Source organism: Staurois parvus, unplaced genomic scaffold, assembly GCF_062004578.1.
Source record: "Staurois parvus isolate SC_StPar_1 unplaced genomic scaffold, SC_StPar_1.0 ptg000230l, whole genome shotgun sequence".
Lineage (NCBI taxonomy): Eukaryota > Metazoa > Chordata > Amphibia > Anura > Ranidae > Staurois > Staurois parvus.
Genome location: NW_028318026.1, coordinates 2,803,334 through 2,826,369, shown reverse-complemented (window position 1 = coordinate 2,826,369; position 23,036 = coordinate 2,803,334). Strand labels below are relative to the sequence as shown.

Sequence of the window (23,036 nt, the reverse complement as noted above, 5' to 3'; positions counted from 1 at the left end):
GAGCGCTGCATTGGTTTTCACTACTAAAACGCCGCATGAATTGATAACATAACTCATGCGGGATTGTAGGAGCGACAGCCATGAGTTAATGTTTCATCTGTCAGCGGGGTTCCCCACTGACAGCTGAATGTAAAATAATTCCCTTTATTGCATAAATAATAGAAAAAAAGCGTGGGTCCCCCCTCCCATCTGTACCAAGCCCTTCGGATCTAGTATGGATATTAAGGGGGAACTCCACGTCGAAATGTAAAAAAAAAAACAGCGTGGGTCCCCTCAATATCCATACCAGACCCTTATCCAAGCATGCAGCCCGGCAGGTCAGGGAAGGGGGGGGGGCGAGCGAGCACCCCCCCTCCTGAACCATACCAGGCCACATGCCCTCAACATGGGGGGGGTGCTTTGGGGCAGGGGGGGCTCCCCCCCCAAAGCACCTTGTCCCCATGTTGATGAGGACAAGGGCCTCTTCCCCACAACCCTGGCCGGTGGTTGTGGGGGTCTGCGGGCGGGGGCTTATCAGAATCTGGAAGCCCCCTTTAACAAGGGGGCCCCCAGATCCCGCCCCCCCCCTACGTGAATGATTCTGCGGTACACGGTCCGCAGACTCATTCACAAAAAAACTAAGTGTGGTGTAAAAAAAACACAGTACAGGGTCTTTGACAAGTCCTTTATTAAAACAATGTCCCCCGAAGTAGATCCAACGTCAATCGCGGCGGCGGCAGGGACCCGAAAAAAAAAATAAAAGTTCCGCTCCCGTCGGAGGCTTCCAGCCTAGTGAAGAAGAGGCTAGCTGACAGTTCTTATATAGGTATGGGGCGGGGCCAGCCGGGGACATCATCTGAGTGACCCGCCCCATGTCACATGCTTGCTGTTCCCGGCTGGCCCCGCCCCATACCTATATAAGAAATGTCAGACTGTCTCCTGCATTCAGCTAGTTAGCCTCAGTGGAGAGACAGGGTGACATTTCTCAAATAGGTAAGGGGCGGGGATGATGTGCCCGGCTGGCCCCGCCCCATACCTATATAAGAACTGTCAGCTAGCCTCTTCTTCACTAGGCTGGAAGCCTCAGACTGGAGCGGAACCTTTTTTTTTTTTTCTTTTTTCGGGTCCCTGCCGCCGCCGCCGCCGTGATTGACGTTGGATCTACTTTGGGGGACATTGTTTTAATAAAGGACTTGTCAAAGACCCTGTACTGTGTTTTTTTTACACCACACTTAGTTTTTTTGTGAATGAGTCTGCGGACCGTGTACCACAGAATCATTCACGTAGGGGGGGGGGGGCGGGATCTGGGGGCCCCCTTGTTAAAGGGGGCTTCCAGATTCTGATAAGCCCCCCGCCCGCAGACCCCCACAACCACCGGCCAGGGTTGTGGGGAAGAGGCCCGTGTCCTCATCAACATGGGGACAAGGTGCTTTGGGGGGGGAGCCCCCCTGCCCCAAAGCACCCCCCCCATGTTGAGGGCATGTGGCCTGGTATGGTTCAGGAGGGGGGGGGCGCTCGCTCGTCCCCCCCCCCCTTTCCTGACCTGCCGGGCTGCATGCTCGGATAAAGGTCTGGTATGGATATTGAGGGGGACCCACGCTGTTTTTTTTTTAAATTTCAGCATGGAGTTCCCCCTTGATATCCATACCAGACCCGAAGGGCTTGGTATGGATGAGAGGGGGGACCCACGCTGTTATTTTTATTTTATTTTTTTTTATTGCGGACCTTTATTTTTACATTCAGCTTTCAAAATAAATTTTATCTAGACCTTCAAAATAAGTAAAATCATAACAGAAATAATTATAAAGGATAAGAAACAAAAATATAATCACTAAAACGAAGGAAATCTAATTAGATTACATGAAGATATGCTTAATGCTGTTTATTAAACACAGTAGTCGCGACCGAGTGCCGGCTGTCAGAGGAATCCACAATCAGATTCACTATTAGTCAGTGGCTAAAAAGCAAACGCCCATGGCAGAGGACTAAAATGTGTTCTGCACATGCTCAGTTCTATCTGCCAAAGACACTGCACGGGCATCTAGATTTTTACTGTGTCGATTTCCTTGAGAAAAACGTTTTTTAACACATTCTTAATTTTTTTGGAAATAGCAGATATTGTTTAAAGTGAAGTCCTGATATTTGGCAAAGCAAATTTCTAAGTGAACATGTCTCTACAGTGATTTTTCATGGTGTTAGACGTGCTTCTTAGCAAGTCTGCTTTTGTGAGTCTGATTCCGGGCGTGTGTCTTTTTGTGAATTAGATTGGGCGTCTGCTTATGGGCTCTGCTCAATAGTGAATTAGGTTGCAGGGTCAAAAATGGACGGACGCCCATGAAAATTGGGCTTAAGCCCATAAATATGCGCCCACGCCCAATAGTGAATCAGGGCCAGAGTGTCTCAGAACCAAGACTTCGCCAAAGCTTCTCCTTGGCTCTGATGTCTTTCATGCCACAGCTAAGGGAAAGCATTGCAGGATTTCCTAGCACTCACTCTGCACCTCACTGTATATGAGGTCTGCTAAGAATTTCAGTTGGAGATGTGTTTTATGGAGAGGGGAGATATTTGCTGGAGTGGAGATATTTTTTCTGTGGGGACATTTTTTGTGGGAAAAGGATAGGTAGTATTACTTAGGGGTGGCTGAATTAGTGTAGAGCAGTTGCCCATATATTGTCATAATTGCCCATTTGTTGCCTATATGTAATAAATACTTGTTTCTTGCCTAGATATTGTCATAATTATCCATTTGCTGTCCACATATTCCAATAAGTGTCCATATGCTATTCAAGTATTTCATATGATTGTCAGGATTGTCATTTTTCCCCTATAAATTGTCAAGTCACCAGAATTTAGAACACCGTATTACTATAATTTAATCCTTTCAGGCTTGTTACTATCAAACCAAGCAGCTATTATTGCCATGCTTTACCATGGTGCACTATAATGTGCCATGATAATCACCATTGCATTTTATTTTTCACTGACATCACTATGTACTGTGCTGTATATTACAAAGACAATCTTCTCTATCTGATTTTCAGGCAATTATTATTATTCATATAATTGAATGACTATTACTAAAAAAAAAATGTAAAATGGGGATGTTAAAAATAATCTGTTCTGGGTGTTAAATATGCTAGGTATGCCATTCGTGTCAAGTTCTGGAGTATGGCTATGAAATTGGTGACATGGAGCATGTGCTCTACAATGACTCCATTAAGTGTTGACTGAATTAAAACACCTCAGAGCCAATAAACCTTTGTGGAGCAACAACACAAATTGATCCATGCCAGAAAACATTTTAGAATTCCTGGAATAGCAGGTGACCATTAGAAGAGAACTGGAACCTTGCCCATGAACTGGCACTCTACAGTCCACTACTGATGCTCTATGTCACTTTATAGCCAAAACATTCCTGAAAGCAGGGGGCAAGAGCAGCAGCACTGGTGCTAGAGCTACATGCTACTTGTACCTAGGGCTATCCTCTCCTACACCATTATCTTATGAGCTTTAAGACACATCATAGCTGTATAACAAGGGGCTATGATGATAAGTAGATAAGAGCAGGATAAACTCTTCAGGGAGGTGCACAGTATGTCCTTTCTCTCCTTCTATCCCACTTTTTTTTGCTGGTGCCTTGATATGCGTAGGTGGTTCTGCCAGTACCACCCCTACATTTTTCCCTATGTACTGATCATTACATTGACGAGCACCACCAAACCTCTTTGAGTTTTAAAATTATTTTAATCATGTGAAGAAAATCATACTATTAGTTGTACAAAAATCACTGCCATTTTACAATGACGATCCTTTGAAATGGTCTGTTTCTGACTGAAACCTCAAAGTCATCTGAAGAGAGGGGGAGGAGTCAGTGTTTTGGCACTTGTGTGTGTATACCCATGTATGAATTATTGCGCTCTGTAAGCAAAAGGCTTTTTTTAGTCATACAGTACAGGATATAGGATGTTTAGTCATTAACTATGGGTTATATTCAACTACCTTCAAGTGATTACTGGCAAGAAAAAAGCCGCGAGGACATCACGTATATAAACCAACCCAGGTGTAATCCATAGGGGATGTAGGACTTTACTCTACTGAAAGTAGTCAAGATTCTTGTTGTAGGGCAAGATTCTTGCCTTTGGTAGTAATGGCTCTCATTCATAAGCAGGAGCACTGGTTCAGGTGCACATTATATACTTACAGCCATTTTTCCTAGGCAGTAACTTCTACTGTATTTCCTCTAGTCTGCCACTGGGAGTTTGGTGCCATAGCATGATGTAGTTCTTGGTTTTCTCTGGCACACAGAGGACCAGCTCAGCATTAAGATTCTGCCAGTAATCAACACAGTGATTAGAGGATGTTATCTTAGGCTCCATCTACTTAGAGTTCCTGGCACAGAAAACATTACCCCTTCTCACCTCACTAAGGTTATTGTGAGTAGCCCTCTGGGGACATTGTAGCACCACACATGACAGATCTAGTGGTGCCAAGACACTTGGTTAGGGGGCCTCCAATCATCTAACAGCTCAGGGGGGATAGCCTCTCTCCAAAAATGGGCCCTGGCTCTCTCAGTCCTATCCCTAAATTGGGAATGCATCCCTGTGTATTTATGGTACAGCAGTCTGTGAAGACCTAGTTCTGGATGACCATTGACCCCTCCTACTCTGCAGTGGTCTGTAAATGCCCTTTGTCAGTACTTGTGGTACAGCGACCTTTGATGACCTAGTCATAGATAGCCATTAACCCTTCACTGTGTACTGTTTGTAAAGCAAACTATGGTGACCTACTGTAATTACACACAATCATTATCCCCTTCTGCTATGCAATGGGTGGTGAGTATACTGTGTGGGTATTCTCACTATATACTGTGGAACAGCAGTCTATGGTGACCTTGGCACGGTTGACTATTTGCTTTGTTGAGTGACCCTTGTGGGTAATGTCTCACTGAATTCTGTTAGTATGCTTCCTATGGTGACTTTGTTATACATGGCCATTAATCTTTCTACTTGCAGTGGTTTGTGATTAACCCTTGTTGGTTAAGTTTCGCTGTTTATCTGTTTGTATAATGGCCCATGTTGACAAATTTACGCACAGCCAATTGAACCCCCTGCTCTGCAGCAGTTTCTGTATACCCTTGTGGGTAATATCTCATTGTATACTGTGTTTACTGTAGCCTTTGATGGTCTTGTAACACACAGCCATTAGCCTTACTGCTCCACAGTGGTTTGTGAAGTGACCCTTGTTGCAAAATATCTTCAGAGTACTGTGTGCACAGTGGCTTTTGGTGTTCTGTTTACACATGGCCATTAACTCTACTCTTCTACAGTAGTCTGTGAGTATCTCTTGTGGTTCTGTTTCCCTAGTGAATTATTTGTACAGTGGCTTACAGTGACCTAGTCAAGGCTGTTAACCCCTGTGGCCATTGGTCTAGGTTGGTTCTGTCTCACTAGCATACTGTTTGCACAATGAGCTATGGTGTACTTGTCGCAGATGTCCTTTAATGCCAGATGTTTTGTGGTTGGTCTGTGACTATCCTTTGCTAGTAACATCTTACTGCCACACTGTTGCTGGCCTCTGGTGACCTAGTTACAATGGCCATTGCCCCCTTCTGCCTTGAAGTGGATCTGTGGGTGCCCCTTGTAGGTACAGTTTCACTTACATACTGTATTCTTGTATTACCTACGGTCTCTCAGCCACAGATGGCTCTTGTCTCCTTTCAATTGCTGGTTGATCCTCACTAGGCCTACCAAATCACAATTGGCCATTTTCCCCTCCTATTCTACTATTGGCGCATTAGTTAATCTTGAGGGTACTATTTAACTTACATACTGTTTGTACACCAGCCAGCTGACACACCAGGCCATTAACCACTTCTACAGTTTGTCCATGAGTAACCTTTGCTGTCGCTGACTCACTTGCGGGCTGTTATACGATAGCCTCTGGTGTGCTGGTCAGTTGCCTCCAAAAACTTTATGTGGAGTTTTACTCTATTCCTTCTGATGCATTGGTATATAAGCATCTCTTAGCATGGAGTTATTTGCATTGGCTTTTCTAGGCCAACCCGAATACTAAGTTAGCTTCTTCCTAATACTGATCCCAGAACTTTCAGGTATTTGGTCTTACGCACCTTGGTTTGGCGGATCTTCATGCTGCTTGGATGCAACTTCTCTCACCTGGCCCATTCTCCTTCCTTCAGGTGCAATGTTCCACATGGCGACTGACAGGCTGGTTATGGCTCCCTCCATATAGGGGATCTTTTGACCACTGTAGTGTGCCTGCTGCTTTTTCCCTATGCTTGCTGCATCTTTGAAGCCAAACTGTTGCCTTTTTTTTAAGTTGGGTCCTTCCTTGGGCCAGTCCATTCCACACCAGGTTTTCCCAATGTGCCAGCCCTTGCTTTTAATCTGCCTTGCCAGTGGGATATTGGACGATCTTCTTTTAAAGGCCTGGTCAACTCATACTGTGTCATCCAGCATCCTTCAGATAGTGCAGATACTGCTAAAGTCCAAGAGGATCCTAACTCTTTGAGGCAGTACAATATCACCATTTTCACTCCAGTCTGTTGCTGCATACCATTCTAGCACCGTGGGACATGAGAGTGCAATCTCTGGATTGTCCAAATTCTCCCTCGAATAGGATGTATCATTTACCAGTCAAATCTGGTTTTTGGAAAGCAGCTCAGGACACAGACCCCTCCCCTCTGAGGCTTTCTGAGAGTGGGAAGGATTATATAGGGGATTTCTCTGCAGTTTTCTTTTTTGCCATTGTCCTTTAACTAGAAGGTAGCTGCATATAACCCATGGTTAACGACTAAAAATCCTTTGTCCTGTACTGTAATTCAAGAAAAGGATTTTCTCTTTTTTCTTTTTAAACTGTAAGGCTCCATGTACATGGGACGTTTCTGAACTATGGAAACTGACTGCTGGAAAATGTAGGTTAAAAAACGTCTGTTTAGTTGCGTTTGCATACTGTGTTTATGCTCATTTATGAGCGTTTGCGTTTAGAAGTGTTTTTTAAAGATAACCTCAGGAGACCTTCCAAAATGCCCAGAATGCTCTGAAAAACAGTAAAAAATTAACTATTTCAGACATTTTGAGAGAAATAAAGAGAGCAGAAGCAGAGAGAGCAGTATTTGTTGAGATTAGCTGTCTTTTTTTGTGGTGTTTGGATGTGATCCAGCTCATTTCTGTGCAGAAATGATTGCAGCAGTGTCTAACATATTTTCTTTCATGCGAAACCTCAAAGTATGGTGTACCAGGTGCATTTGAGTACCGGGAAAACGCTTTGCATGCATTTTTATGATGAAAAAAGGCTTTGGACAGCAACTGGAAATGGAAAAGTTAGAAAAAAATTCCAAACACAAATGCTTATAAATGTGGTTAGCCGCATTTACAAGTGTTTGGTGTTTGAAACGCTGATAAAATCTACCCCTGAACGCAAGTTTGGTGCGTTCAAAAAAACGACTGTAAACTCAACTGCCTGTAAACGACATAGTGTACATGAACACATAGGAAAACATTAGGGAGAGTTCAGGGGCTGCTGAAAAAAACATAGAAAAGCTCCTAAACTTGAGTTTATCAGCTACAGTGTACATGGAGCCTTAAACATGAAAAGCACCTGAGAATTCCACTCAGAATTACCTTGATTAGCTTTTTTTACGCATGTGATCCTATGTGATGTTGCCATATGAATTGTAATGTATTTCCAGCTCTAATGAGCGAGGCCTGAGTGCCACTTTTAGTCAAAAATGTATCCTTTGGGTCTAATTAAGTTTAAAAAAAAAATAGCAACGCAACCAGAGCGCTCTTTAATTGGCATTACATAGGGGTTGGGCACAGACAGTGTAAATTAGAGTATTACATAATAAATGCTCTCCCATTGGAAAGAACACGATAACGTGGCATTAGACAAGCAAATATTGATTTTTGCTACATGTCCGATAAGCATTTTCCTGGTTCAGACTTCTGACTTCAGGCACACCTGTAGAACTGAGCATTATTCTCATAATACAGGGTATCATACTAATGCCTTTTGCAGGTAGTAGCTTAGTAAAGCAGCATATTTTCACGAAAATGGTTGCAGATTTTCAAAGACATGCTGGTAGGTTAATTGGCTCCCTTCTAAATTGGCCCTAGTATATGTATGCGTGAATGTGAGTTAGGGACCTTAGATTGAAAGCCCCTTGAGGATTAGGGACTGATGTGAATGTACAATATATATTTAAAGCGCTGCTTAAATTGACAGCGCTATATAAGTACCTATAATAAATAAATACATTTTCTGGTATTATAACATAACTGACTCTGTTTTTTGTAATGTAGAATGTGTTATTTTCCTGCTACAAATTGTATGTCTTACTAGTGCTACGTAGTGTTACTATATTACACAATATTTATTTTGCAGATTACTTCTCACAGCATTTGGGGGAATATGAAAGTGTGCTGGCAGCCCTGGAGGACCTAAACCTCTCAATACTGAAGGCTATGGACAAAACAAAAAAAGTAGGAGCATTTTTTTTGTCATTTTGTCAAAATTTGTCATATGAGCATGTGTTCTCATTGGATAACTTTCCGTCACCTCTTGCTGATGAGAACATTTTTGAATTTTTAGATTTCCCTTCTCTTTCTCAGTGTCATTGCTCACCAGGACAATTAAAGGGTGAATCTTTCCAACAGGGACACAGACAGCAGTAAAACTTTGACAAAAGTTCAAACACTTCCTTTACATACAGTTTGTTATGAAATAAATAAAAGCACTGCCATTGCCATTCATTCTTTAAAATGCTAGTTCCTTGGCTGTCACTCTGACGTTTTCCGGTCAATAATTTATGAGTTTGGTAAGGTATCACATACTTTCAGTCTGATTGTTTAATAATCATATTGTTTCAATATTCCGATTGTATGTGCAAAAAAGGTTTTACCGGGCTATTGAGGAAATATTTACCAATTAGAAAGCTCATTTATTTGTCTGTCATGGTGTCAAATTTAGATTGTAGTTTGAATCAAACAAAGAGCAAATGTATGGCATTTCAGTAGAAAATATTGGTTTATTGTATATGACTAACAACTCACGTTGTATCTGTTAGTCAGAAGCTGTCTGCTGTATACACTTATATAAAATATATCCAAAATATGCCCAAAACTGTGTACACAGTGAGGAAGCGCACACAATGGTGGATGGAAGCTTTGTCATTTACTCCAAGAATGACAAAGGCTTTTTCACAATGTTAAGATTAAATCATGTTACAACTAGTTAAAACAATGTATCTCTGTGCTTATCAGCATGGTCATTGCTGGCTGTATGCCCGGAAAACTAAAGCTGGCCATAGACAGGTCGATATCTGAGCAGTTCAGCAGGACCTGGACAAATTTGGATCCATCTATGGGCAGGCTGGTTGAACTGAAGTTGTTTTATCGATTGACTCCAATACTACCAGCTTGCTTGATTTTTCATACAGTCACTAGCTATAACCAGCAGCAGTGATCACGATCTGCATAATTAGCTGATATAAGATGGAGTCTCTAAAGCATAACTCTGAACGAAACCAACGTTCTCATATCTAAAAAATCTCTAAGCAAACATGATGCATGCTCCGGCATTACCCAGAACAAGCCTTCAGATTGGGACTTCTGCCTTTATTTGGTGTGTGTTTGTTAATTCTCACAAAACATGCTGATTATATTTCGTTTTCCCACAATTCCCAATAAGGAGCAATCCTAACCCAGGCTATAACTATCCATTGACACAATCAATAACAGATCGCTCACCTTTTCCTATGGTATTGCTCCCTACCTAGCTTGGCTAACACCTCACCCAGCCAAAGTGGTGAACCTCCATGATTAAGCCCTAGGGGTAGGGCAAAACATGTTGGAGTTGTGGTCTGGATGAATCAAGCTGAGGCTGTTTTTACCTGCTAACCACTCTGGCCAGGTGAGGTGTACAGCGGCCAGGCTATCTCTTCCTATTTCTGCTGCATGCTTTGGGTCTGGATGCACCTTTCCTCAGCCTGCACCCTTACTAGTCAGCGGTATTCAAGTCATTGGACCTTGACAGTCTGGGCAGGGACCCTTAAACATTTATCGTGGACTAACAAGGTGTCCCTCTTTCTAGCTATTAAAATTGTGCAGTATTCTATTGGGACAGCATTTAGGGGATGTGGTTCTTTTTCATGGGTGGTTCTGCTGCTGGAGATGTGTCACCAAATGCCGAATCACTGTCTGATATTTTCCATACAAAGCCTACTAAAATCCTATTTTGTTTGTTTCTGTTGGCTCCCTTCTCGTCTGTGTACTTCACTGTTGTGCAAAGTCAGTGCATGTTTCCTTTGGTCCTGGCATACACAGACCTCCATCCCTTTTAAAAAGCCACTAGTGACTACCTAAATTATGTTTCTGCATCTTCTTCCCATATGAGGAGGACATCATCTATATACCTCTTATAGATGAGATTATAGAGTCATATACACTATATTGCCAGACGTATTGGGCCAGCCCTCCAAATCATTGGATTCAGGTGTTCCAAACACCTCCATGGCCACAGGTGTATAAAATCAAGCACCTAGGCATGCAGATGGCTTCTACAAACATTTGTGAAAGAATGGGTCACTCTCAGGAGCTCAGTGAATTTAAGTGTGGTATCGTGATAGGTTGCCACCTGTGCAATAAGTCCATCTATGAAATTTCCTTGCTACTAAATATTCCACAGTCAACTGTTAGTGGTATTATTACAAAGTGGAAGCAACTGGGAACAACAGCAACTCAGCCACCAAGTGCTAGTCTATGTAAAATGACAGAGCAAGGTCAGTGCATGCTGAAGCGCACAGTCAATAGCTAAAGACCTCCAAACTTCGTGTGGCCTTCAGATAAGCACAACAAGAGTGCGTAGAGAGCTTCATGGAATAGGTTTCCATGGCCGAGCAGCTGTACCCAAGCCTTACATCACCAAGTTCAATGCAAAGCGTCAAACGCAGTGGTATAAAGCACACCGCCACTGTGGAGTGGAGACGTGTGGATGCAGTGGAGACTTGTTCTCTAGAGTGACCAATCACACTTCTCTGTCTAGCAATCTGGTAATCTGATGGATGTGTCTGGGTTTGGCAGTTGCCAGGAGAACGGTACTTGCCTGATGCATTGTGCCAAGTCTAAAGTTTGGTGGAGGGGGGATTATGGTGTGGGGTTGTTTTTCAGGGGTTGGGCTTGGCCCCTTAGTTCCAGTGAAGGGAACTCTTAAGGAGTCAGCATAAAAAGACATTTTGGACAATTTCATGCTTCCAACTTTGTGGGAACAGTTTGGGAATGGCCCCTTCCTATTCCAACATGACTGTGCACCAGTTCACAAAACAAGGTCCATAAAGACATGGACTATACAGGTGCATTTCAATAAATTAGAATATCATCAAAAAGTTAACTTATTTCAGTAATTCAATTAAAAAAGTGAAACTCATATATTTTATAGATTCATTACACACAGAGTGATATATTTAAAGCATTTCTTTCTTTTAATTTTGATGATTATGGCTAGTGAAAACCAAAAATTCAGTATCTCAGAAAATTTGAAAATTGTGAAAAAGTTCAATATTGTAGACTCGTGGTGTCACACTCTAATCAGCTAGTTAACTAAAAACACCTGTAAAGGTTTCCTGAGCCTTTAAATGGTCTCTCAGTCTGGTTCAGTAGGTTACACAATCATGGGGAAGACTGTTGACTTGACAGTTGTCCAGGAGACAGTCATTGACAGCCTCCACAAGGAAGGTAAGTCACAAAAGGTCATTGCTAAAGAAGCTGGCTGTTCACAGAGTGCTGTATCCAAGCATATTAATGGAAAGTTGAGTGGAAGGAAATAATGCGGTAGAAAAAGGTGCACACGCAACCAGAGACAACAGCAGAAGCATCTTACCTGGGCTAAGGAGAAAAAGAACTGGACTGTTGCTAAGTGGTCCAAAGTAAATTTTGAATTTCATTTGGAAATCAAGGTTCCAGATTCTGGAATAAGAGCGGAGAGGCACAGAATCCAAGTTGTATAAGGTCCAGTGTGAAGTTTCCACAGTCAGTGATGATTTGGAGAGCCATGTCATCTGCTGTTGTTGGTCAACTGTGTTGTATCAAGTCCAAAGTAAGTGCAGCCCTTTACCAGGAAATTCTGCTGACCAAGCTTTATGGAGATCCTGATTTCATTTTCCAACAGGAAAAAGTACCAATACCTGGTTTAATGATCATGGTATCACTGTGCTTGATCAGCCAGCAAACTCGCCTGACCTAAACCCCATAGAGAATCTGTGGGATATTTTCAAGAGGAAGAGAGACATCAGACCCAACAATGTAGATGACCTGAAGGTCGCTATCAAAGCAACCTGGGCTTCCATAACACCTCAGCAGTGCCACAGGCTAATCGCCACCATGCCACGCCACATTGATGCAGTAACTCATGAAAAAGAAGCCCCAACCAAGTATTGAGTGCATACTATACTGTATATGGACATACTTTTCAGTAAGCCAACATTTCTGTATTATTTATTGGTTTTATGTAATATTCTAATTTTCTGAGGTACTGAATTTTGGGTTTTCGCTAGCTGTAAGCCATAATCATTACAATTAAAAGAAAGAAAATGCTTGAAATATATGATTCTGTGTGTAATGAATCTGTATAATATGAGTTTCACTTTTTGAATTTGAATTGCTGAAATACATTAGTTTTGATATTCTATTTTATTGTGATGCACCTGTATACAGTATGTGAAAGAAAGGAATAGCTATATCCTGACAAGCAGCTGCCAAGGCAGGCATTGTGGATATTATTGTGTGCAACATTAAGGCCAAGTTTACTCTTGGGCAGCTTCTGGTGGATTGCTTGTCAGTGGGTTACTAAGCAGCCACTGTCAGGTGCTCAAGAGGCAATCCTGCCACCTCCTGCATGTCTGTTTTTTGGGGGGTTTTTTGTTTGCTGAATGGCATTTTTTTAAATGGACTAATGTGTCTGGCCTGGAACTAACAGGCCTTTGGCTCATGGTTACAGTGCAGCCCCATTAAGTTTAATTAGTGAGTTTGAGAGGTGTTGCTATCTGCCAACTCGACAAGCTGCATTAAGTTTGCTGTTGCTGCGAAGCAAAGCCTTACAGATGCAGCCTGTGTGCAGGGTTGGTAAAACTGTGACTCAAGCAACTGTTTTTACTATCCCCTAACCACCTGTGTGAAAGAGGCCTTGAAGAGGATTCATGGGTCACAGTGCCCGCTAGTTTTATGTTTAATCTCTGTTTTTTAGATTTTTTGTTATAACAATTGTTTTAGTGCCCAGCTTAAAGGATAAGTTCACCTTTGGGGACATATTACACGTTCCCACTGCTGCAGTCCCTGGCCGATCCATTCACCCCCCCCCCCCTCAGTACGAGAAGAAGTTCCCCATACAAGCTGTCACTATTTTGCCCATATGGGCAAGCAGATATACTGACAGGTCTGCAGAAGACTGGTGCAATGCTTTCCAGGCTCCTGCAAACAAAAATAATAAATGCACATTTTTTTTACCTGCAGAAAAATGTGCATTCATTATATTTGGTCAAAAGGTGAACTTATCCTTTAATAAAGATTCGACTGGAATAAGGTAAGTGGGAATAGAAAGAATGGAACCCTAATAGAGAGGATGGAATAAAAAAAAGAGACATTTCAAAGAGAGAGACTTGGTAGAATTATGAATTAAAAACATTTGCCTCTCATGGATAGAACAAGAGTAAGATATTGAACATAGAGTTCATAACATAAATATTGTAATATATACTTTGTTTGTCAGCACTGTATATGCACATGCAAAAAGATATGGTTTTTATAATATAAATAAATTATATTTAGCACTATATTAATAATAAATAAGGCATTATGCACCTGTTAACACATTGGGGTTTATTTACTAAAGCTGGAGAGTGCAAAATCAGACTCACTTCTGCATAGAAACCAATCAGCTTCCAGGCTTTATTGCCAAAGCTTAATTGAACAAGTTGAGGTTAGAAGCTGATTGGTTTCTATGCAGAAGTGAGCCTGATTTTGCACTCTCCAGCTTCAGTAAATAAACACCACAATGTGTTTTTCATAATGTATTTGGTGCCCACAAATGTACATAGGGCACTTTAAATATGATATACTTTAAAATGTGTTGGTGATTAATTTAACGTTTGAAATGTATGCACTTCTGTATATTACTGTTCCATTTAGAATATGTATGTATATTGATAAAAATGGGATGCCAAATATAATTCTCTTCTGTTGCTCTTGCATTTCTATTAAGATCAAGAGTCTTGCACATTTGCATCTTTTCAAGTTTATGTTTAATTGAGATTAAATTGAAAAGCTAAATTACTGAGACTGGTGAAGTAGTGTTACTATTGGCTGTTCACTCTCAACTAGATGAGTGAAAAGTATGATAACAGGCAGATGTAAAGTAGAACTATAGGCAAAACTTTTTTACCATGTTGGATAGAGTAAGGGAGGGCTATAACACCTGTCAGTTTATTTTTTGCCATCTCTGCTCATTGAGGAGATTTACCTTCACTTCCTATCCCATAGTCAAAACAGAAAGTGAGAGATAATCTCTGCAAACTAATGGAAATCCTTGGGAACTCCCAGAACCTGTGTCCCCATTGAAAACTTTCTCCTCTATTCATTTTCTAGGGGTTTTCTTTTACGTTCACTTTCAATTAGAATGGCAAACAGAACAAAGAGAGGGTGCATTTCCCTAATGGCTCACAGACAGCATCAAAAAACCTAATAAGTGTTCTAATCCATCTCCACTCTGCCCAAAACAACAAAAAAAAACGTTTTATCTTTAATTATACCTAAACTCCATGGTATGCTTTTTATTGGAGTCAATTGGATTACTAAAGGCAAATAGACTGCTCACTTTGCAAGAGAAATCGTACTTTGCAAGGGAATTTATCCCAGAGCTTAGTGAATGAGGAAAATCTCTGCTCAGTTCCACTAATGATGATCAAGAAAAAATACTGCTATGCTTCTTATTTCCTTCCATGTGATTTTCTTTTCAAAAGTGAAACTTCACGTTTACTAAGCTCTGAGGCAAATTGCAAAGTGAGCAGACTACTTGCCATTAGAAAATCAACGTAATTATGTCAGTGTTGCTTTCTCCTGTCCTATTAGACACTGAAGTGCAAAAAGTGCTTCAGGTATAGATCAGTCGATATCCACTCTCAATGCCCTATGTACCAATCTCCTGATGGGATTTGTGTAACTCTGCCCACCTGTGTGATGACATCAGAGGATCCACCCGCTTTATGTGTTGTGTCCGATTAATGTGATTTTTGTCTAATCAGTACATTTTTCGTCTGAAAATACAATACAAATACATTACATCAGTTTCTTTTGTACATGAATTTCCATAACCTTAGTAACCTCTTCACTCTCGATATGGGGCTAGCATGCAAAAAAAAATAAAAGTATGATTATCTGTCCAATATTCTCATCGTGTGTACGGGGCTTAAGGGGTCAACACAAGAGGATAATTGTCCAACCATTATCACAAGTGGTGGTGGTTAATTTCTGAAGGTGGTGGTGTGTTGTGAAGAAGGCAAGAAGAGTCACAAACGTGCATTGAATTCTTAAGCGATTTACTGGTGAACGTGTTTATACATATATTTTCATGCTTTTGTATATGGATACAGTTTTCATTTTGTTTATAGGTTGACACAAGAATTACCTGTTTTTGTAGCATTTTGTTTTTCAGTTTCCAATATTTTGGAGCGCTGCACTTCCTGAGTTATTTGATTTTTGATGTGTGACAGATGTGAAGCACATAGTGCGTGCTGGCTCTACAAATTAACAAATAGGTGGTATCGTTTTTTTTAACTGCATTGTGACAAATTTTATATAATTGCTGCACTATTGGAGTTTTCTTTTGTGTTTCATTAACGTTGGGTGACTGATTGTGATACCTTCCACTTAGGACTAATAAAGTATTCTGGCTTCCTTGCATACAGCTGCTTAGATTTTTAAATGCATAGTAACCCATAGTAAACTGTGGGACCAGTGAGGTCCCACAGTTTGGTTTCCATCCTTAGTTCTTGATGATGGTGGCGTCTACTTTTCACTAAACCATGGGGGTGACCTTTGATGTATCACTCATAAGAGCTTATTTGACCTCTATTGAGTTGGGGTTAATATACCTGGTGAGCTGCACTATTTTACCTTTTGGTGTAAACACTGCTGAATTTGGAGGGCGCGTAATAAATATGAGGTGGTCTCACTTCTTAAACAAACAATGCTTTATTCACTTGCAACATGCATTTTAACTTGCTAGTAAATTTGACTTCTTCAGGAGAGGTCACGTTATTAGCACAGCCCCTCCCTTCTTGCACATCATAGCCCTCTCCTCCACTGAGAGTGTCTAATTACTGGGTTGTCCCAACTCCTCTGCTTTTTCCTTTCACCTCCCTATATAGCATTTTGCGCATGTACCGCAGGGGGGGTGGATACTATAGAGCAGCCTTTCTCAACCAGGGTGCCTTGAGGTTTCTTCGGGGTGCCTTGGCAAAATGTCTAAAAATTGCCCAAAACTTGTATACAAGCCAGCGGGTGGAACAAAGCTGCCTTTAGTTACACAAAGCCACAGGTTTTTATTGTGCACCATTATGACCTTCTAGCCATCAGTTGATAAGGAGGATGTCAGCTACCTGCACAGCATCCTAGTTTGACCCTCCCCTGCCCCTTTTTATCAGTGCTGGGGTCACATTAGCTCAGTGATGGAGAAAAACTGAGGGAGAAGAGAAACACTGGAATACTAGTCAATACCAGTGTGCAAAAGTGTGCTTTGGAAGAATAAATCACCTCTAATGTTGGGTGTCCTACATTTGTGGATGTTGCTGCGTCATGTAAAACTATTAGAGTAGTTTTTCATATTTTAGAATAGGGTGCCTCGGGACTGTCCATAATTTTAAAGGGTGCCTCGGGACTGTCCATAATTTTAAAGGGTGCCTTGACTGAAACAAGGTTGAGAAACACTGCTATAGAGTGTCAATCGAGTTACAGCTCTGAGTCTGCTGGGGCTACTGACATCACATACAAGATGCAGCACTCCCAGGCCTTTTGGATGTCTACTTAAAGAAGACTTTTACAGGCAAATAAGATGCATAAAATACTTTAAATGCACATAAAATATTATGGAAAGAATGTTGTTGAAATTAATAGTCTTACATCAGGGTCTGTTTAAGCTTTAAAAGCTCTATGTTCCTTCAGTGCAAACACAGATAGTTATCACATTTCCTAGCCTAACACATTCCATCAATAGACTTTTTGAAAAATATTTGTGGTTAACAACAGGAGCTGACTTCTGTCTATAGGACAGATCCCCATGGAATGGAAGTCCATGCTCCTGTGGTTTCTCACTTCATTCCAGATGGACGGAAGGAGAGATGGTTAGCTTCACAGTATATGAGAGAACACAGGGCTGTAGTGCTCAATCATAGTTCAATCACCAAGTTAGAGCCAACAAAGGAAAACAGGAAGCTACAGATCTGTAGGTTTGCAAGACTTGTGGTGTCCTATTGGCTATAGAGTGTAGTAGTGTTGTATAAATCAAAAGGATGCTTGAACAAAATTGCAAATGTTATGGCAAGTAAAATAGGACACATGGTTTTGTATTCGTACTTAAACAGTGTTTATCTGTTTGGAAGAATTTCCTTATGAACCTAGAATAAAATGGCAATAAAGTGTTCATTTACATATACTCCGTTTCAGATAACAGTTTAAAAATAACCTAATTTGCCACGTGTTTGGAGACGTCTTATAATTACTAGCAGTAAGTTGGATGGAGTTTGGCAGAGTTATTTCAGATGTTAATTACAGAGAAGGATTCTCTATAGAGCTGATAACCTGATACAGCAAATATCCTGCTGGCTGAGAGGAAGATAATAAGAATTCTTAATAATAAAACTGCTTGCTTGAAACAAGGAAAAAATAGCCACTGCATGCACTGTGCTCCATCCATTTTTCAGTCTAGAGCTGTATAGTTCTAGAAGAGAGAGGAAACTAAACACAACGTATAAAGCACAGAAAACCTTACTTATGAGAACAAACTTACCTGAAATTATTCTCCTTTAAGATGAGAGCTCACATACATTAGATAATCATACAGAAACTTTGGTGGAAAGTCCATGAAATAAACAAGGACATTGTCTGTGTTTGGCTTTTTTTTTAAAGCGTTTAGTAAGTGACATAGGCAAGTAATATGAGACACTGGGTTATGCTGCTGTCTTCAGGAGATAGGATACTGGCAAACAAAGTTGTAAAGACAGTCTAGCCCAGATAATCCTTCACTATGTACTTCCACTGCAGTTCCAGTATTCACCAAAGTACTGCCCCCTGTACTTGTTCTGCTTCTGTCTGTCAGGTTTCTATGTTAGTGAGCCCTTGTAGAAAACCAACTTGGAGTTCCCCAGGGAGTGAATTCTAAGCCCCAGCCTGCTTCCTCACTAGGACCGCTGATGATGGGGATGAACTTTCAGCAAACTGGAACCAGTTTGCAGTCCCCAGGTACTCCCAACCAAAAATGCGGAGACCACTCACATGTGCAAAGTACAGATAGCAGGAGACAGTAGAGGATCTAGGAAACAAGCCGAATTCAGAGCGGGTGGCAAGCAAGAGAAAATGGTAGATGGAGCCAGAGTCAGTACACATGAAGTCAGACACAGAATACAAGCAATACAAAGCAAACCAGGAGCTCTGAAAAACTAGGAGGTTGCTCAGGCAATGCAGGCTACATGGAGCATGTCTAGATATAGAGAAGCTGACTGCGAGGTTGGCCAGGAAGTGATAGTAGGGAAAAGGATATAAATTCACAGCAGAACCAGTGATGCCCATAGGTGAACACAGAAGCCAGCAGCACATGTGAATGGAATCACAGGTCTAGCAGAACCACTCCACCAAGGAAGAGAAATTAACAAACAGCAAAATGGAGGCTAAACCATGACATTCTCATGGGAAATTCCCATTACGGGATACCTGGACAACCTTTTATCAAGGCAATCATTGGCACAGGTCTTTTAGCCAATGTTCAATAGAATGTTCATACTCTGCAGTGGTGTAAGTGGATTCTGAAACTCCAGAAGTCAGTGCTGGAACCAAATCATTGTTTGAAGCAACTGGACTTTCTCCTGGAGGCTTCCCTTTCCAGGGATTTTCTTCTATGGGAAAAACTTCAAACTCTCTGCTACGACAAGTGGACTCCACAGTCTAGAAATCAACCAACATCACATTTGTATGAGGGCTCTGAGCTTAATGGTGGCCTCCTTGGAGACAGTTCCATTTCTCTAATTCTATGCCAGACTGTTGAAGTTCAAAATTCTGATCACTTGGAACAAAAATTTAAATTCTCCAAACCATCTCATGCTCCTGATGCCGAATAAGGCTCATAAGTCCACCTCTAGAGTTGGGGGAATCCTCCAACTGGTTTAAAAAGTTCTCAGTGTGGACACCAGTCTTGGACACCTTCTTGGTGCATAAGACTTGGTCCCCAGAGGTAGCTAATTTCCCTATCAACATTCTGGAACTCCAAGCAATTTGTTTAGCCTTTCAACACTGGACTTCTCAATTGCAGTGTCATCCAGATTTAGTCAGACAACACCATGGTTGTGGCTTATATCACCCCCGAGGAAGAGACCAGGTATCTCACAGGTCAAAGAGAAGACCTGGCCTGAGTGGAACTTCATAGGCGTAGTATTTGGGCCTCATCAGACTCCTGGCAGACTCTTTGTCCCTTCCTGATCATCCAGATCTTCTGTCCCAACCACCTGTTTGCCATCATGATTCTTGTTCTCTGACTTTAACCTGGCTATTGAAACCCAGATCCTAAATGATAAGGGGCTATCTAATTCTGTTATCCCTATGCTTCTCAAAGCTAAGAAATCAACTTCTCACAGGGTCTATTAACATACCTGGAAAGCTTATTTCTCATGGTGCAAGGCAAGAGAATTCCATTGCAGGGAGTACTACATGGAATTATTTCTTTCTTTTCTCCACTCTGAAATGGATTGACACTTGGCTCTGAGTATCATCAAGGATTTGGCCCAGGCGATTCTCTTTTAAAGGATGCTTGCCTCTCACTCCCAGTGAAGGCCTGTGTTCAGGGTGTTGCTAATGTTGTTCGGTGTGTACGGATGTGGTTCATGCTGTTCAAAGTTTATCTTTTAGGTATAGCATGCTTTAAACTGACTCACACTTTTTTTTATCATTCCTGAGGATGCCTGCAAGGGACAGCCTGCTTTTAGTTCCACTATCTCTACATGGATTTGGCAGCTGATCATCAGCTTAAGGACAAGGTTCCACCTTTTCCAGTCAAAATGCTTTCTATTAGATTAGTTAGTGGTTTTTGGGCTTTTCAGCATCAGCTATTCTCAGATTTACAGGACTGCCACCTAGTTCTCTGCTCACATGTTCTAAGTTTTATCAAGTGGATGTTTAGACCTCATCTGATGATAATTTCGGTATTAAAGCGATTGTAAATGTATTTATTTTTCTAAAATAACAAACATGGTATACTTACCTGCTCTGTGCAGTGGTTTTGCATAGGGCAGCGTGGATCCTCCTCTTTTCAAGTCCCTCACCTGACTCCTCCCCTTTCTGAGTGCCTCCTTGGCAAGCCATTTGCTATGGGTCACTCATGCGGACTCAGTCCCAAACTGAGCTCTGTGTTTTGAAACACATAGAGCAGCTCTGCTCTGCCCACCGCTCTCTCCTCATAGGCTGTGATTGACAGCAGCAGAACCAATGGCTCCAGCTGCAGCCTTCATGGCCAGTAGGGAAAGAGAGAGGGAAGAGAGCTGCTGCTCTTGGGTATAATGTTGCATTGAGAACGGGCTCAGGTAATGGGTGAGGGGTGGGGGGGAGCTGAACACAAAAGGTTTATTACCTTAATGAAGAGAATGCATTAAGGCAAAAAAACCTTCTGCCTTTAGAACCACTTTAAGGTTCTTCAAACAGCCCTGTTAGCTCTCTTGACCTGACGTTAACCTGTTAATTTTTTTGGTACTTGTGATCCTGTGAGCGTTTGATTTGCTGTAGTGCCCACCCCTCATTTGGGATGCTTTGGAATGTCTGGTATCTCAGAGTACATTACCCTGAGTCCCTAATGAATGATTACGAAAACAGGATGTTTGACTTATCTTAGAATCCTTTTCTTTAAGTTCATTAAGGGGCACAGATCCCATCCCTCGGGTCATGCTGTAGACTTCTGCAATTGCTTGTATTCAAAACTGGAGTATGATGGGAGTGTCAAGGGTCTTACAGATTTTTTTCCAGTTTCCAATCTACTGAAGGCAGCAGCATAACCCAATGTCTTAGAATACTTCACCCTGTATCCTCTAATGTACTCCAAGAAAAGGATTTTGCAGTAAGCCAAAAGTCCTATTATTCTCCAGCAGTGAAAAGGGTTCTTTGCTTTAAGAATTGTAAAACTGTGGATAAGATTCACACAGGAAGCTTGTATACTTTTCTTCGAAAGTGGTTCAGTTTAAATTACCTAAATACATCTCAGATGTATTAAAAGAAAACTGGTAATCAAAGTCATACAGCTGTCCCCTGCCAGCATGCTATAGATAAGGACTTTTGCTCTGTGTGTGGAAGCAGTGGTCTCTCTGAATAGCTCCAACACGCCCCATGCTGAGTCAGACTTATAGCTCTGCAAGTAGTAAAATTCATGCTCTCTGCTGATTGAAGAGCTCAGTCTTTGACAAGTATACACCAAGTGGGTTTCATTGTTTGTTCAAACAGGGGGAACTGAGAATGAAAAGAAGATAGTGATATTGGCAAAGGTGGGATGTTTAGAAAGCGGTTTTTACTAGGTAGTACTTTTCACATTAGAGCATAGTAGTCAGAATGCAGAGTTTATACAGATATAAAACAAGAGCAAAAAAATAGAAAAGAAGACAAAAAGGGAGATTACACCTTAAAGGCAGTACAGATCAATGCATAGTAAGCTGGAGTGAAAGTATAGAAAGAGGCTAAATTGGTTAGAAAAGGGATCACATAGAAGAGTCCCATCCATCTTTGTGTGGTTATATCTACACAGTAAGAGCAAGACATTTCTAAATCTAGGGCCTATACACAGCTTAGTCAAATAGTCAGCTTTTCCCTGTTTATTAGTCATGCACTTAATATTTTGGCTTGTTTTTATATTTTTTTATGTATATTTTTATTTACAGTCTGTACCTACTGAGTAGATGTCCCCTCTGCTAGATTATTAAAACCGTTTGCCTTTTTACCATAGTTCCAACATTGCATGTTTCACTATCACAGGCTATCACAAGTGCCTTTTTCCCTTGTTCCCTTGTTATGTATTGTGTTTTTTTTTTATTAAAATCCGAAAAAGTGTATTCTTTCCCAAGAAAATTGTGTTTGAACAACTGCTGCACAGATACCAATTTATTCGCTAGGACTTCACCTTTAAAAAACATATTGTTTGGGGGTTCTAAGAAATTTTCTAGCAAAATATACTGATTGTTACATATAAACAAAGTGCCAGAAAAGGTTTGGTCTTCAAGTGGATATAAACACACTATATTGCCAAAGGTATTGGGTATTAGCCCTCCAAATTATTACATTATTATTACATTACATTGAGTTTATATAGCGCCAAAGGGTTTGCTCAGCGCTGTACAATAGAGGGGGGGACAATACATGAAACATTACAGCAGCTACGAACAGCACACGAGGGGTAAGAGGGCCCTACTCTTTCGAGCTTACAATCTGGGAGGGAGGGGGTAGTGGTACAGGAGGAAGTGGCTGTGGGGGATGGAGTGGTAGGAGGAATGAAGGAGAGCAGCAGTTAGGTGAGGGTGGGGTAGGCTTCCCTGAAGAGGTGGGTTTTCAGGGAGCGCCTGAAGGTGAGAAGGGAAGGTGACAGTCTGATGGATTGGGGTAGTGAGTTCCAGAGGATGGGGGAGGACCTGGAGAAGTCTTGCAGACGTGCGTGTGAGGAGGAGACCAGGGAGCAAGATAGAAGGAGGTCCTGTGAAGAGCGAAGGGTACGGGTAGGGTGGTACTTGGGAATCAGGTCGGTGAGGTAGTTAG

At 41.5% G+C, this 23,036-nt stretch overlaps 1 protein-coding gene across 1 annotated transcript in view; it reads left to right on the top strand.

Moving 5' to 3' along the window:
• The window catches only part of NECAB1 (N-terminal EF-hand calcium binding protein 1), a 261,178-nt gene that overhangs the window by 122,515 nt on the left and 115,627 nt on the right, over positions 1–23,036 (top strand). The window contains exon 5 of the mRNA XM_089679686.1: positions 8,383–8,480. Within this exon, the coding sequence (XP_089535812.1) occupies positions 8,383–8,480 (98 nt within the window). The remainder of the gene's footprint in view (positions 1–8,382; positions 8,481–23,036) is intronic.